Source organism: Gopherus evgoodei, chromosome 3 (genome assembly GCF_007399415.2).
Source record: "Gopherus evgoodei ecotype Sinaloan lineage chromosome 3, rGopEvg1_v1.p, whole genome shotgun sequence".
Classification (NCBI taxonomy): domain Eukaryota; kingdom Metazoa; phylum Chordata; order Testudines; family Testudinidae; genus Gopherus; species Gopherus evgoodei.
The window spans coordinates 93,485,016-93,502,753 of NC_044324.1; the positions used below are offsets into that span (position 1 = coordinate 93,485,016).

General features: G+C 40.6%; 1 protein-coding gene across 1 annotated transcript in view; it reads left to right on the forward strand.

The window, feature by feature from the left end:
* The window catches only part of LOC115648449, a 150,139-nt gene that overhangs the window by 39,650 nt on the left and 92,751 nt on the right, over window positions 1-17,738 (forward strand). Inside the window, 6 exon segments of the mRNA XM_030556084.1 lie at window positions 3,117-3,309; window positions 6,326-6,453; window positions 8,131-8,331; window positions 9,287-9,408; window positions 11,692-11,920; window positions 16,118-16,337. Of these exon segments, the coding sequence (XP_030411944.1) occupies window positions 3,117-3,309; window positions 6,326-6,453; window positions 8,131-8,331; window positions 9,287-9,408; window positions 11,692-11,920; window positions 16,118-16,337 (1,093 nt within the window).

Sequence of the window (17,738 nt, forward strand, 5' to 3'; positions counted from 1 at the left end):
CAACTGCTTTCCGGCAGACTAATCTACAGAACCTCAAGCTTGCTCTGCCTTATTAACTGATTATGCTGTAACTTGCAAGCAGGCGGCCCCTCCCGTGAGTCCAGTTGGACAAGCTCATGTGTATTATGACTATATCATTTTGATAAGACTGTAATCTATGAGCTGGGCATTCAGTGTACAGTTAGTACACCACACTGCTGTGCAGTAAACCCAGATTTAAGGCTATCATTACACATTCCAACCTCAGGCTGGTTGGGACTGGAGGCATCAAAGGCATGACACTCAGTTTCAGGATGCAAGGGCAGTCAAGAAATATATTAAGTGAAACTAAAAATCCTGCTGGGCTGCATCCATCCTCCTTCAGTCCCAGGAGTTGGCTTGGAACAGCATTTTCTCATTGGAAGGTGCTATAATCAAGAAGGTAGACAGAGTTAAGTGTAGTGATGCACTGAAGACGGAAGTATGTAAAGGGTGTTAACATTTACTTTGTAATCCTATGTGGGTTTTATGGTCTTAGTGCCTGTGAGCAACTGCAGGAGAAAATTACAGGGACAAATAATGGTGGGCACCAATAACACCACCTAGACACACGACTACCTGATCTGGAGGCACAGATGTACAGCTGGATTTCTAAAAGCCTTATTTAAACCCACAAACAATTGTGGGCATCAAGTTGAAGGCCCAGTTGAGGCTTCTTTAAAATGTGGCTCAAAACTATAAACACTGCAGGGATGCTCTCTGGGTTTTTTTGTTTTGTTTTGTTTTTGTTTTTTGAAGGGGGTGGGATTCTCCAGTTTTGTGAGGTTGTCCTCATATTTTGCAATATATTGTGGTGACCACTTCCAGACTGAGGTCTAATGGAAAAACAATTGGTCTTTGCTATTTGGAAATTGAGGGGGTAGGGTGAAAAAGCAAAATTTCAGGGTCTTCCCTCAATTGATGTAGGAATTTTCTTAAAACCTCTGCCTTGTATTATGCTTCTCACTGACATATTTGCTCCATTGCTTATCTAAATCAAGCTGAACTTGATTCTGCTATAAAGGTTTTTTTAAACTTTAGCAAATTCCCTATCCTATCACTTCTGAGAGCAGTGACGCTTAATACTCACTTCAGAAATGTAAGTAAAGAACAAAGAGCACAGACTTTTTTATCAGAAAGAATAAAATAATGTTAACGAGCTGATCTAATCAACATTTAAATTAAACGTATGTTTTTGTGGGCATTTACTGGATGGTGAAATATGAATATTTCTCTAGTCCAGCACAGATCTCTGCAGTGAACATTCTGTTACTGCTAAGATAATTAAAGAGCATTGGGCAATGCATTGATTTATTTGGTGTGGTGAGGTTCCCATAAGTAAAATTAATGCCTTGCCTAGGACAAGTATTCTGCTTTGCCCAGCTCTCTTTCTAATGGAGTTTTGAAAGGCATACAATTGTGAGAGGTAAACTTGTTTGACATCACTGATTTCCTAGGGTCAAGAGAACGATCTTAGTAAAACCAAAGAGAGGAGGAGGGCTGGCAGTGTTAAGATATTACAGTATAATATTGGACAGTGCAAATTAAGATGGTGATTAGACACAGAAAAGTGAAAACAGACTTTGCATATAAATGAAGAATAAGGATCTTGTAAAAAGATATTAAGCAAATATAGTAACTTCTTGCAAGAGGTTCCCCTCTCTGCTGTTTCATCCCATGTGTCAAGGCATGGCATTGCAGATGGTTCCTGCCTCAGTTTACAATAAATAGTTACCAGTTCAGAATCTGATGGTCTGTGCCTTTAACCAAACAAATATAAAGGCAGGTGTTTGGCTGCAGCACTTTAAGACCAGGACCCAACAAGGCCCTGGGGTTCTGGGTTTACTGTGGGGGGTTCCTTCTATCTGAGTCACCCAGCACTACAAGAAGCAGACAAGCTTTCTTAAATGGCCTGCTGGCTCCCTCTTGGTTCATGTCACCTTTTGGCCCTTCTAAGGCTCTAGAGGCCTGGATCTTACTAGTGGCCTGGCCTGAGCACGTTTTTCTTAAGCAGAGGTATCAGAGCACTGATGTCTCCAGCAGGGACCAAAACAGCCAGACAGACCATGTCCCTGCTGGATTTAAAAAATAAATTTAAAATAAGGCACGGCTGTATGCCAAGTGTTTGTCTACACTGGGAAATTAACTGTCATACCATAATCCCCATGTGGACCCTCTTATTCTAGAAGAAAAGTGCCCCTTTTTTTTTTTTGGCTTAGCTTCTACTGCTTTGAAAGCCAGCACCACTCCTATTAATTGCAATATGAAGCTCATGCCAGGGATGTTATGGAACAGTATTGAATAGTGGCACAGTGCCGGAGTAGGTAATCTGGACCGACTCCTTTAAAGATGCTGCTGATTTTAGAGGAATAAGAGCTATAGGTAAATATTAAATTATCTCTTTGGTTCAGTACCTGCAAATAAAATGTTGTACAATCCAGCACACATACCTCAGTTAATACACCACTTCAGAACCTAAATGGTGATGGCTAAATCTTTTGGATGAGTGGGGTTCTACCCAAATCCTTCAAAATATTCTATAACACAGAAATGCACGACAAGCAATATTACGGAATTGGTAAAGATAAGGAAAACAATAGTTGGAAAGGAGTCTGACAAACTAAATTTTTATTTTTCTTCTCTTGTACTTTTTTGTTACAAAGTGGCAGAAAGGTAGAAGACTTTTAAAAAAAATATTGTGAACACCTGCTTGAGTGTCATAATTAAGGAAGCCCTTGTCTGATTCATTATTGGTAGAAAAAAGTCCTATCTTGAGCTAATCTACCAATTTTGAGGCCTATATTACATTTTTTGGTGTGGTTTTGGGGCATGAGGGCAAAATCCGGCTAATAATGGAAACTCATTTACAACCCATATCTTTCCATAACAAAATAGCTTTCATAAGGTAGAAGCACAGAAATGTGATATTTTTTTTCTTGTATGATTTTTATTGATGGCTGTGCTTTATTGCTGTTTGGTGATCTTGCAGTCTCCTTCAGGCTCAGGCCTGCTCTTAGGTATATTGGTGTGCACCATTGCATGTCTTTTAAAACTGATTGCTTGTATCACAATGTCACTTGGGTTTTGCCATTGCACAGGTCCACAGTGCACAGTTCATGGAGTTTTCTGAGGTGGAAAATCATGATGACTTTTATACCACTCAAGATGGATACATTCACACACAGGACCAGCGAGGGGCTTACATCATGTACGATGCAGCTTTAAAGGACCTGAAGGACCTTGAAAATCAGTTGCTGCTTGTGGCAAGCCACTACATTGAACAAGATAAAAGTGAGATCAAATGCTGATAGCTCAAAAGCAGGGAGTCAAACTGGACTTATGCTATTACTTTTTTGAAGTGTGGCTATGGACGCTGTGCAGAGCCATTTTTCCGATTGAACCTCTAGAGCCTTTCCTACTCATTCTATGTAGGTTTTATACCACATCCATCATAATAGTGTCTGAGCACTTGAAAAGATTGTCACTTATTGCTGATGCCACACCAGTGCTCTGCCCACAAGATACACCTGGGACCTCATTATACTAAACAGAGTTAATGAGGGAAGACAGATTATTGAAGTGGCCTGAGAGCGGGGTGAAAATATGCAACTGAAGGTGACAGGGATGGGATAGAGGACGGAAAAAGTTTGTAGTTTTTAAACTACTGCTGCTTCTGAAAGTGCTGCTCAAAGGGCAGCTCGGGACTTTATGCGTCTCCAGTCACGCTTAACCTGCTCTCTGATTTGGTAAAAACTAAGCTGCCAATTATGTCACACTGCAGATTTAGTTTTTACCATAGGAAATGAGTTGAAAGTGACTGGGTTACAAACTGATGCTGAAAGAGAAATTGGACTTGTGTGGAAATGGAAGGAAGGAGATTAAAAAATCAAGGAAACAGCGAAGAAACATTAGAAAACTATGAATAAACAGCCACATGCGCATTTCATTTTTATATATAATGTAGAGGAAAAGGTTTCTAATGGTACATGAGAGGAATTATTTTTAATTGTGGAGGGATATGTTATATGACCTTCAACACATTTTTTAAAAATCTTTAACTAATACACACCTTTTAAAAATCAGTGAGACACATTGATAGATAGCAATAAGACTGGCAAGCTTTAGTAAGCTGGTGTCAAGTATCAGAGGGATAGCCATGTTAGTCTGGATCTGTAAAAGCAGCAAAGAGTCCGTATTGGAGCATGAGCTTTTGTGGGTGAATAGTTATCCATTCGACGAAGTGGGTATTCACCCACGAAAGCTCATGCTCCAATACGGCTATTAGTCTATAAGGTGCCATAGGACTCTTTGCTGCTTTTAGTAAGCTGGTGTTACCTACATCTTGCTTCAGGGCATTAGGCAAGCAGTAATGTAAGGGGAGAAGGGGATAGGAAAAATATTTCCCTGTGGGCAGGTTACTTCATAACTGCCATCTGCTTGGGTTTTTAAATCAGTGGTTCTCAAACTTTTTTTATTGGTGACCCCTTCCACATAGCAAGCCTCTGAGTGTGATGTGACCCCCCCCTTATAAATTAAAAACTTTTTTTTATATTTAACACCCTTAAAAATACTGGAGGCAAAGTGGGGTTTCGGATGGAGGCTGACAGCTTGCGACCTCCTATGTAATAACCTCACAACCCCCTAAGGAGTCCTGACCCCCAGTTTGAGAACCCCTGTTCCTCTGAAGCATCTGGTACTGAACACTGTGGGAGGCAGGAGGCTGGAAGAGATAGAAACTGCCATACCAGATCAGGACAGTCATCTGTGTTTATAAATTGCTTAAATCTTCAGTCTCCCATCTCACTGGAGGTCCATGAATGCACAGCCCATTGTGGATTATTTTTGTCCGAGTTCTTTACGCTCACATGCCAAAGATCCTTGTTCCAGTCTCTGTGACTGGATCAACAGGGACTGAGTGTAACAAGGAGGCAGAATGCTTTGCTATCATAGGCAATAAATGCTTTAATGGCCTTCAGCCAGTTCAGGAACAGCAGTGTTGGGTTCAAAATCCTCTTATTCTGTCCAGTTATCAAAATAAAGGATTGTTGTCGCAATTTGGAGCTGGAGTGCAGCCAGTGGAGTGTCACCCATTTGCACTAGGGCTGAATTTGGCCTGAGGAAGTTGAGTATTTCAGACTGTTTGATGGTATTTATCTTTTGTTGACAAAGAAAACTACATTTTTAATGTAATAGCATCCTTTCCAAATGAGGAGAATAAATAAAACTAGGCAGGCAATTTATGAGCTATGCAAACACTTTTGATTTGTTTCTCCATATATTAAGAAATAAAACCGTAACCAGGCAGCTGGAATCATTGCTTGTTGTGGGTGTGTCACTGGCTCCCAGTGCAGACCAATATTTTGTCCCTTTCTTCACACCCAGGGCTAAACTAACTACAATTGACTTCCTCTAAGAAGTCCTCTGAAAGTAAGTCTCTGGTTTCAGCACTGTGAAGAGCTCTCTGCATTACTGTGCCTCCTGCTGTGTACGTGGGTTTCCTTTGTGAGCTCTGAGGTCTTGGGGTGAGGAGGTAGAGAGAACTGCAACTAAGGTTAAATCCTCTGACAAACTAACAAGTGTACTTTTCAACCTCTCTGGGCTTCTCCTGACTTATGCCTCTTTACCTGGAGTTTCCCAAACATTGCCCATCCCTCTTTTCCCTTTACACCAAACAGCATTTGTTTGAATGTGTGTGTTCAATGGATCGCATATATTCAAATAAAATTTCCCAGACACTTGTTTTTTGCATTTTAAACTGCATAGAGGCCTCCAGAAGCTGTGGAATTTTAAATCTGCTGTCTGGCCTTCTATTCCCTGGTAAAGGTAAAACGGAGCCTCTCTTTTTGTAAATAAATAGGGTGACATCAAGTTTCAGAAAATTTGGTATGTGTAAATTATTCTAAAACCTATCTTGGCCTGCTTTGGTGTTGTCTCTTGTGTAAGTCCTCTCAGACTAGTCACCTGTAAGAGCTGCTGACCAGTTGGAGATGCTGAAATTGACAACTGAGTAAAAGAGGCATAAAGTCAGCACTTTAAAAATTTTCTAGTTGATACTAATCTTCAAAAGTGCATATAGCACTTCCACGGGCTTCCCAAAGTGTTGTCATAAATCCCAGAAATTAGGGACAGGTGTGGTTGGTTGGGTTTTTTTTGTTTGGTTGTTTTTTTAAAGCAGAAACCAAGTACAATAGTAGCCTTATCTTAGGAAGAGGAGTGTGCGCATGTGTATTTAAACAAAGATCTTAAAACAAAGATATCTCCCATTAAAAACACCAACATCTACTGAACTGTTCACTTTCTTTCCTAGGCTACGTAACATACCATCAATCCAGGGATGACAACCTCTTAGCGTGGGCGCACACATCCGTGGATCGATTTGCGGTGCTGCTTGACATTTGGACTTGTGAAGCTGCTCTCTTAGAGAATAAACGTCAGGTACATCCCTACCCGATGTGGAAACTCTGAAAACTATTAATACAGACCAATTAATCTCCAATTCGTTATTTATTTATTTTTTATTAATCTTCTAATATGGAAGATTCATATAGTTGACACAACCTGCTACTGCTGGTTATATTAGAGAACATGACAGAGATGGTTTTTGATGTTGCTAAACAAATGTTCATGTGTTGCATCACATAGTTGTCGCTAAATATTAATTCTTCTGTCAGTTACATTATCAGTGAATGAAATGTCATGGATTAATATAAAAGTCTCTCTCACATTCTCAGCAAGCATACCCACTGGATTGTAGATAGAGCAGAACCTTTTCTCATTTGAATTTTGGAGTACTGCAAACTCAAAAATGGACATTAAGTGATATGCTGTTCACTAGAACAGTTGGAAAAACAGAATTTAGGGAAGAGCCAATAGCTTGCAAGAGCACTGTACAGAACACCAATGAATCACATGGTCATTCCTGCCCAAAGAGTTTATAATTCGAAAGACTAAGATGAGACAAGAATGGAATAAGAGACCTAGAGGAGGATGATTTAAAACTATTTTGTACGGTGTTTAGCACAATGGGGTCTTGGTCCATGTTTACAACAGTAATACAAATAATAGATGACGATGATAATAATAATAAGTTTATATAGCTGGTAGTGGTGATAGCACTATATTGTGAGGGCATAAAGCCCCGTTCAAGGAAGCATTGATGGATGCTTCTGAAGAGCAGAGTAAAGGCCCTTCTGACATGCTTGAATTGCCCATTTCTACATCATTCTTATACCCAGCACAGCCCCTCTCCCACATCATAACAGCAGAGAGAGGATAGGGGAATTTCTGTGTGCCAAGCAAGGAGAGTTTAGCAAATAGAAGACCTCAAACTCTCAGGAACCCTATGGGCATTTGCTGTTATGGTAGCAGGGGTATGTATACCTATATCCAGTTGTTTATCTCAGCAAGTCTCTCTCTTAATCATATTAGCCCTTCATTGTCTTTGCACTTCTTAAATTGGTTGATACTTTGAATTTTTTGAAAATATTGTACGTGTGACAGCCATTACCACATAGGAATATATGGTGTCTCAAGGTGAGGCTGGAACTTTCAGGCTGGCAAGGGCATGAAGCTTGGTGTGGGCATAATACTAGTCTACTTGTGTTGAGGAATTAGCATGGTCCAGTGGTTAGGGTCCTAGCCTAGGACTTGTGAGAAATGCATTCAATTCCTTGGTCTGCCACAGAGGTGACCTAGAGCAAGTTGTGTAGTCTCTCTGCCCAATTTCCCCATCAATATAATGGGGATAGTAATACTTGTCTCACAGGGATGTCATGAGGAGAAGGACATTAAAGATTCTAAAGCTCTTAAGGGGTGTTTAATTTCATATAAATAAAACCTTTATGTCTCAGGACATAAACCAGCCACTAATTGTCTGGGGCTTGGAAGAAACTTCTTACATGGGCAGGTTATTGTAGAAATGTCTTAAACTTCTGGTACTGGTTTTTGTCAGAAACAGGATACCATACTAGATAGACTACTGGTCTGGTCTGGTCTTGCTTGCCTTTCTGTTGTACTTAAAATCTCTCCATTACCAGGAAAAAATGAATATTCGGCTAGTAAAAAGGAAAACAAGTCAGTGTTATGTGTGCTTACTTCTGAATATTCCTTCAGCTTCTAGATGGTTACTTTGAGGCTTACCAGCATGCTCTGGATACTGAGGAAAGATTTGCTTTGGCCCAAGCAATAACTGACATCATGCACAAACGTCCACGATTTGATCTCAGCCTCAAGTATTTTGTGAACACTTACAATGATGAATGCATCTGCCTCAGGCTTCAGCTGCAGCTGGTGAGAGAGATATTCAGCCAACATGTAAGTAGGATTTGTTTACAATATATTCTGTGGGAGAATAGGAGGGTGGAACTGATAGTTGAACTGATAACTTCGATTCACTAAGAAGCCTCGAGTGTACTGGGTATAGATTTGCAGTGCTTCTGTTTAAGTTGGGTTGTAACTTCTCAGTATTAGTCTAACAATGAAATTGGATGGTTGCTCCATAAATTAAATGCCCATAAGTCAACAGCCGAAAGCTGAGACTTGCACTTAAATCACAAAGTGAATGTTGGAAAGATTGCAGAGTTCTATTTAATTTGCACACTTTAAAATACTTTATTTATTGAAATTGGAGACAAAAAGAAGAAAAACTGAGCAAACTCGGGAAATTTAAAAAATAACATTAGATTCTGTGGTCACAGTAATGCTTTGGGAGACTGAGAGCTCAAGTTTGAGTGTCTGATGTTGCTCCTCTCCACCACTGAAGAAAGTGTAAACAAAATTCATTAATACTTTGTTTTTAAAATGCACTTCAAGGTATGTCAGTTAGTTGTGAAGAGAGTGGGAGCCTTGCCAAGTGATTAAACTACAAAACGAAGTCATCGTTTGGGGTCTATTTTGAGTTCTCCCACACACTTTCTGTTTAGCTTTGCACAAGTCACTTCATTTCTCTGTGCCTCAGTTTCCCAGTCTGCAAAGTGGAAGTTTGGAGGCTTAATTAGTGAGGCTTTATTAGTGAATGTTTGTAAAGTGCTTTGTGATCCTCAGACAGAAGACCCCATATAAGAACTTCTTGTAGTTAGTAGTACTGTTAATAAAGAAAATTGTGAGCCATCAACATTTAGGGCCCAAACAGTCCTAATATAACTCAATTAACAACTACATAAAATATTTAAATGAAGAGAATTTGTGTTTTGCCTTGAACATTAATAGATCTGTTTTGAGTTTTGTTTGTTAATGACACTCGTATCATGTTTTGATTACTGATTTCCAGATAGATGCCCAGCAGGAATATGTCCAAAAGATTTGGCGAAAAGATCATACAGGTGGTATCAATGTATTTGGACTTCCCCATAATATAATTGCTAAGCAACTTATCTCTCTGAACAACAGTTGGTGAGTAATTGAATACAGCCAGTCTTGTTGGAAGTAAGTTTTACGTTCTAGTAGTTGTAATTGACTTCTGTCTTCAGATAATGAATCTTGCTGTCTAAGGTGCTGGATCCCAAATTGTAACTGTCTGAGGAAGGGCCATCTAATGAAGATTAACATGTTAGGACTTTTACTGTTTAATACACTCTATGGTTTGTCAGAGAGACATCTGAACAAGAAAAGTGCTTTTTTTCCTGATAGTGGTTTTAATTCATTCATTTTTGCATTGTATTGGGAAATTAATATTCCCAGTTATAAGAGGTATGTAATACTAATGTCAAAAATCCACTTTCAGGATGACTATTTATTGTTGTAACTGTATCAGTCCCAGGATAATACCTTCTGCTAGATGGCAGTGGCAGTAATAAAGGCTGGGTTCAATGTCTAGGGGTTCCTCTTAACATTGCAAAACAGAACTGGTTCGAGCCCACACCCAGAAATCTGGGAAAACTGATCATCACCCTGCGTCCCTCTAGTAGGCAATACTTCCTCACTTGCAAGCACCAAAGTTGTATATAAGAATAGAGAACTTTTATTAAGGGGAGAGGGAACACCTCATTAATTTGGGAAAACAGAACAATGATTTGAAAGTATTCAAACAGTAAGTAAATGCTTTCCCCACAGTATCTTGGGCAGTAGTCCCTTGCCTCAGTTTCCCTCCTTGCAGTGTGAAAGTCCAGTGAACGAATGTCCCTTTCCTTCCGCTGCACCCCATTAACAGTTGGTTGTTCAAGGTCAGTGAACTCTCAGAATCCAGTCATGTGTTCGGGTGGAGAGTTGAATGGTGCCTCTGCCGCTGTTCGCAGCTGCTTTCTCTGCTGTCTTTAGCTGCGAGGCTGAGGTTACAGCACTGAGCCCAGTTCTATTAATGATTTCACTGGGTAATGGGGAACCTCACGGCTGCTGCCTATTCTGTGTTGTCTTTTTGCACTACGCTGTCCCCACACCAGATCTAAGGCTCAGCTCCTAGATCAGCTTATCAGTGCCTACAGCTCTAGTGATCACTGAGCAGTAACAAAAGACTCTCAATTGAGTCTAATCAACTCTGTCTTTAAACACTGGTGGGTGAGGGTCAAATGTATCTAAGACCCTTTAAACAGAGTCTGCACCACCAGGTAGGAGTACTTGTTCCCTCCCTCTGTGACTTTCACTTGGATTTGGCATCCCAACCCCCTGCTTAGTGAGTGAAGTTCAGCTTAAGGTGAAGTTAAATTTATTCTCTACTTTTCATTGACAAATAAAGACGTTACAGTTCCTTACAGATGTAATTCTTTTTGTTTTAAATTAACTCTTCTACTTTATTTTCAGATGAGCTGCTTGATTTCTGCCCATGGAAGTCTTAGTTTCTAGCTGGTGGCTAAAGTCATTGTAGTTTGTGCAATATACACTTATTCCTGCCACTTTCAGAAGGATTCAGTTCAGAGCTTGTTTGTTTGTCTGTCTGAGTGCTACATAAGTGGCATACCAAATATGTATGCAGTAGGTTCTGCTTATTAGCTTCTCACTTGCCAGCAAAAAATAGCTATTATCCAGCAGTTGCTAATAAGTTTATGGCAGGTTTGCAAGGTTGCAGGCAGGAAAGGAAACACTGGCCCCACAAACCTGCCTGTGGGCAGGGAGGGTGGCTGCAGCCCAGATGCTGAGGCTTTCCACAGGGAGGGGAAGCTGTGAATAGGGCAGCAGCAGGGAGAGATACTGTGCAGCTCTTTCAGCTCCCAGCACCCCTGCACACTTTGGAAAGCCCTGGCATCTGGGCTGCAGCCCCACACCGGGCTGCTGCCCTACCCACAGCATCCCCTCCCAGCCTGAAGCACAAGGACCCCCGAGGGGGCTTCCCTACTGGATGGGGTTGCAGGTACTCCAGCCCCTTATGTCCTCTACGGTTCCCAAGCACACACAGGTTTGTGAGGTTGCAGACAGAGAAGGCACATCCCAGGACTTCCTTCCCTGACTGAACCCCCCAAACCTTCCTGTGGCCTGGGCCTTTCTTCCAAAAATATTTCTCAATAAGCAGCATACCATTGCTGATATCCAAATCCTATTATCACTGAAGTTGATGGGACGGGTTCCCAGCAAACTGTTGCTGTTAACTGGAAGTTAATATAAGGATTGCTATTAAGCAGTATCCACTGCACCAGTATAAAAGTTGTCCTGCCAATTGCTTATAAAACAGGAGCTTTTTCCTTCGGTGGTGATCACGTTCTCCAATAAATTCACCAATTTAATGAATGTCACTTCTTTTTAAAGCCCTACTTTGAAGAACATTTACTTGCTGGAGTTTCACCCTTCCCTGGGCCTGGCATCTTTAATCCCGAAAGCTCTTGAGTATGTCTCTCAGGAGTTTTATAGCATCTATAGACCAAAAACACCCAGTGAGGCAACTAGTCTAGAAAAACAAGTACTTCGGCTTGCAGTGGATGAATGGCTGGCCATGGAAAAGCTTGAATCTTCATACAGCTCTCAAATTCAGAAAGATGTAGGTTCAATTTGTGCTTTTTATGTAAGTGAGAATTTTTGTAACTTGTAAGTCCAATTGAGTAAGTGTTGTAAGGATGGAAATATCTTGTTCATGCTATAATACAGTACATGTTCTTTGTTTAGTGGTTAATGTTTTAGTTTTACAATCTTTTAGTATTGGTTTAGTTATTTGACTAGAATTTATACATTGGTCAAAGTCTTTTTTGTCTGTTTCATATGCAAAAGATCCCAACTTAAAGGCACAGTGATCAGAAGAAGATGCTTTTTTTCTTATCTCATACCAACAAAACACAATAAATCAAGGATAGTCGGTTGAAGTAAAAAAAGTTACACAAACATAAAACTGGTCTGAGATCAGAACTGGGCCTATATTTACTCTGTGTGTCCAGTTTAATAGTTTGCTGCTTTTACAGATCCAGACTAACACGGCTACACCTCTGAAACGTGAGTTTAATAGTTGTTAGTAATAAAAAGTTCAATGTATGCACAAATATTATTATAGGTGGGGCTGGTAACACTGCCCACTATTAAGATTGCCCAACATGTCCCATTTCTAAGATCCTATTTTCTGTTGCCTGTAACTTCACCAAACTTTAATCATTTGGGATGAAATTTTGCATGCTGGGTGTCAGCCTCAGGTTGAATTTTTGGGAAAATTTTCAGCCAAATTTCTAAAAATGAGGCTAAGGAAAATGCTTTGTTTTTGCTCATGTTAAAAACAATAATAAAAAAAAACTTCTGGTGACCTTTTCTTTTAAAAGTTCCAATACCCCCAAGCTTTGGAGCAAGGATTTGAAATTTGGCAGGGGCATCGCCTTTGTGTCAGGGAAGTGACTATTGGTCATTGCTGGGAAATATTGTAGTTCACACATGCTCAGTCAAGGTTTCTTAAATTTTAGCAGTTTCTGGTTTCTGTCTGCACTGTGTATGCTCCACACTGGGGCTGTGCAGGACTGTCCCTGCAATTGACGCTCTGGGCTGTGAGGGGTTGCCAGGTCTGTATCCAGGTATCTGAAATGAAAGCAAGGAGACTCTCTCCTGTGCTCTCAATGATCCCCACTCTCTTTCACCCAGGCAGCACGGAGGAGGAAGCTGCCTAATTTGAATGCATGAGGGATAAGCCACACCTGTGGTGGGGGTAGGGAAAGTAAATTGGGAGAAGGAGCCAGTGTGTGTGTGTGGAAACTGGAAATGGAGTTTGGCTGGGGGGAGAGAGGGAAATTGAGATGGAGCATCTGCATGAGGGAGACTGGAACTGAGAACCGGTGAGGCGGGGGAAAATCTGAGACTGGATGAACAAGGAGCTGGGAGGGCGAGAGGGACTGGGAATGACTGAACAAGGAGACTGGAACAGTGTCCGGAGAGTGAAACTAAGGCTATGTCTGTATTTACTGTGGCTTGTAGAGTACATACACCACAAACACCCTTAGCATGGTTATAAATACCAGTGCAGATGGTGAGGCACTGCTTGGGCAAGTAAATCTATACCCTACATTGCTTTCTACACACCAAGCAGTGCCTCCAATGTCTACAGTGCTATTTTTAGCAGTGTCATGTCCTCCTGCCTCACCAATCCTGGAGCCTTTCTCTGCTGCAGGGAAAGGATCCAGCACCTTCCCCCTGCCAGAGCCTTTCACTTTTATGTGTGTAGCTACACGTATCCTACACACTGCCGCCAGTGTAGACCAAGCCTAAGACTTACTAGGCATGGAGATTGGGGCTGGAATGAGAAGCCTGAGGAGTGGAGACTGGATTATCTTGGTGAGGTGAATTGGACTGGGTAGACAGGACTGTCTCCATCAAGTTAAAAGGGATGGGGCTTAAGAGTTTTGTGCCCAGTAGCGCGCACACTCCTCCAGAGCCTAGAGTGGAACCCAAGATTCTTGATTCACCATTCCTCTGCTGTCAGCAAATATCTGTGAAACCCACTGGCAAAAGTCCTATCTTCACTCTAGTACTAGTCCACATACAGGATGACAAGCTATGGCGGCTATCAGTTATTCGATGGATCACACATATTCAAATAAAATTTCTCAGACACTTGGTTTTTGCATTTTAGACTGCATAGAGGCCTCCAGAACAAGTTGCAGAGGTCTGTGTGGTGGATCTAAAGGTTCTAATCCTGCTGATGAACCTGTGGGTGTCAATATCATGTCACATGATGGAGTTTGTTTTTTCAGTTTTGCTTCTTAAAACACATAGGAGATTACACAAAAACTACATTAAAAGAACATTATTAAAGTTGCAAAGTCTAGTGCTCAAAAGTTAGGAAATGCCAGAATGAAGGTTGCTTGTACAACCTTCATTTGTCCCCCTGGTGCCTATACATTTTGATACAATATTAAATTACATGATCACACACTTTTTTTTTCCCCCCACAGAACCCCTGTCTCATTCAGTTCACAGAACAGACATGCTGTAGGGATGAATGAGGGTTGTGTAGTAAAGGAAGCTGTTGTCTGTAGGACCCCTCTTACTTTTGTTGAAAAAGTTGTAAGATGCGTTGTGAATGCAGCAGGGGATTGCAGGAAGAGAAAGAAGAGTCTTGTGTTTAAGGCAGTTGAATGCTGACCTGGAGGATTAGATTCTAACCCTGCCTGTGGCAAAGAGTTCCTATGTGATGCTTGGCAAGTCACACAAACCACACTTTTCCTTATTGTGTCCTCAGTTTCTGGCTGCCTGGCTTGAAACCCCGGGATCTGATCTGCAGAAGTGTTGAGTACTCTCAGCTGCACGTGAAGTCCTTGGGGTTATGCTTTGAACGTATAAAGTATTATATAATATTACAAACTCTGACAAATCAGGTCCTAGGTATCTCAAACTGGGCACCCACAATTAGTGGATCCATTAGATCTTAATCCTTGTGCCTCAGTTCCCCATCTGTAAAACAGGGATAATACCATCCCATCAGCTCACAGGAGCATTGTGAAAAGAAATTCATTAGTGTTTGTGATGCCTATAATGATGAGTGCCATACAAAAGCCTGTGAGGAAATTAATAATTACTTTTTCAGTGTAGGGTCTGAATTGTGTGCTTTGTTTTTGTTTGTTTGTTTTAAAGTCATGGGGCCACACATTGAACAATGAGGATAAAACAAAAATATTGAATAGTTGCTCATTAAGTGAGCACTGTCCATCCTGTGCACTGAGTGAAGCAGGGATTCTGTGGAGGGGGTGGGGAAGGGGGAAATAGTCTGTGATCATATAATTAAAGACTATATCATATTTCACACAACCAGGGGGGTTGAATGAAGACTCCATGGTCAACTGTGATTCTTGCATTTCCTAATGTCGAAGTACTTGCAATTGTAATGTTCTTTTAACATGGGGAGGGGTGTGTATGCACATATGCATAATTGTAACCTTTATTAACTTAACTAGATTTTTAAAAATCTAGTTTACTTTTCTTCATTATGCTCTTTGATTATATTTTTACATTACATTCATCTTGCACAATTAAGTGACATTGTCCAATTATAATGTTTGCTTATAGTCACTTTTGCATTGTATCCCTCATGCATTAGCACGGTATTCTTGATTTTTGAGTTTCCAACTCTGGAAGGAGATGTTTACATCAAAACACCTCTTTTATATTGACATTTTAATAGTAATGATGACAAAGACATTTCTATTGATGGGGCCAGGTTTTGTACAATCCTTTGAACGAAGCCTGTATTTTGGGTCTGAACTACTTATCTTCCTTAAGGGCTCAGTCTTGCTACCTTTGGAGTAAATGGCAAAACTTCCAACTGATTTCAGTGGGAAGAGGATTAAATTCAGATGGCCTGGTTCTGATCTCATATAGGTGGTAAACGAGAGAGAACTCTCTTTAGGTCACTATAGTTATCTCAGAATAAGTCTTACCCTCTTCACCCTTCCCTTCTTTCCATTTAGATTATCCCCACCTATGTAAATCCACTCCCCTCCACGCACCAAACCACCAACAAAAAAGTGATAGCACTAACATCCTCTTTGCCACCATCCCATTGTTCACTCTGGTACTGTATGTTCGTTATATCCCTTCTCCCACCAAGGGGCTGTCTTGTATGTTTTGTAAGCTCTTCAAGGCAGGGACCATCTACTCTGCTTTTATGTAGTGTCTAGAGCAATGAGGCCCCATTCTTGGTGTTGACCCTTAGGCATTCCCATAACAAATGTGATTAATAATAATCTCCCTTCCCTTCTTTTTCTTGCAGTTATTTGCAGATACGCTACTGGAAGACCCACTCCTTGTGCGGGATATTGCTATATTAGCACTAGAGTCAGGAACAGATGAAGAAAAGAAGCAAGACGGAATAAAACAAGCCTTTATTCTGGACATCTTCTCCAGACTCCTGGAACTCATCACACTCCGCCATCGATTGATAGAGACAGCCCTGGAGAGTGCACAATTGGCTAGGTTAGTACAGAGCACATGTGATGCCACCTGTTGTTCTCCTCCTGATACATGGAAGAGTTGCCTACGTAGCATTTACAAATGTTCCATGTTTTTAATAAACTGAGGTACAACTTAAGGTTGATAAAAGACACATGAAATTTTTGCAGTTAGATACTGCTGCCTTTGAAATCAGTGGCCAAACTCCCACTTAAAAGGTAGCAGGACTAGGCCGTTCAACTAGTGAAAATGGGAGTCTTTCTACCTTACTGGAGATGGATAACCAAGGGGAATTACATTGATCATTAACCAAGTGGAGATAGATGTGGCCTCTTCTGTGGCAGTGGTTTTGAGGCCGTCTGCCTCTTTTAAAAATAAAATGACAACATGCCAAAGAGATCCACACAGGTTAAGAAGCCCAGTGTCTTACAATTTATTTGTTTACTTCAACAAACAGCAGGCGAATATAGTCCTGTTTTGACCACACTGATCGGAAATAGAACTAGCTGTAAAAGGTGGGGATTTTTTTCCCCTGTGGAAAATTTTGACTTTTTGTCAAAAAAACAAAAATGTTTGTTGTCAGTGGCTAAAAATAAAAATGTATAAAGCAGATGCTTTGCACAAAATACTTTGTTTTATGTAAAAAGCTTCCCCCCCACCTCTAAAAAGGTTTTTTGACAGAAAATTTTCTGAAGAACCCTAACCTAATTTTCTCAGTTAAAAAAAAACAACACAAAACCCAAGCAGTCTGTGAGATGGCAAGTATATAAATCCTTAAAATACCAGTAGTGAATTGTCCTTACTTCAGTAATAGAGCGAGGCTTTATATAAAGCTCTGAAGGGAAAATAAGGGATCAAGGTGCATATGTAAATCAATTTAAACATATAATTTGTTTCAGATAAATTATGCTGTCTGGTAGATTGAACATCAATATAAACAGAAGTAGTTTATTCAACGTGATATTTTAAGGGGCTAATTTTGTAACTTGCTTTGTTGTGATGAGGATCACAGTTCATTAAGCTATCTGCTGTGAAAGACTCTGGGGTTTGGATTGAAAGGTCAAAAAAGGGCAAATTACCTATTTTTTAGCTTTACAGAGTAAGATGAAGTGACTGAAACTAAATTTGTTGATTCTCTAGTGTGTGCCAGGGCTTTAATGAAACTTTTCAGGACCTGCCAGAACTATCACCCATTACTTGTCTTCCTCTCATATGGTGTCAAGTATCAGAGGGTAGCCGTGTTAGTCTGGATCTGTAAAAGCAGCAAAGAATCCTGTGGCACCTTATAGACTAACAGACGTTTTGGAGCATGAGCTTTCGTGGGTGAATACCCACTTCCTCATATGCATCTGAGGAAGTGGGTATTCACCCACGAAAGCTCATGCTCCAAAACGTCTGTTAGTCTATAAGGTGCCACAGGATTCTCATATGGTGAAAACTGA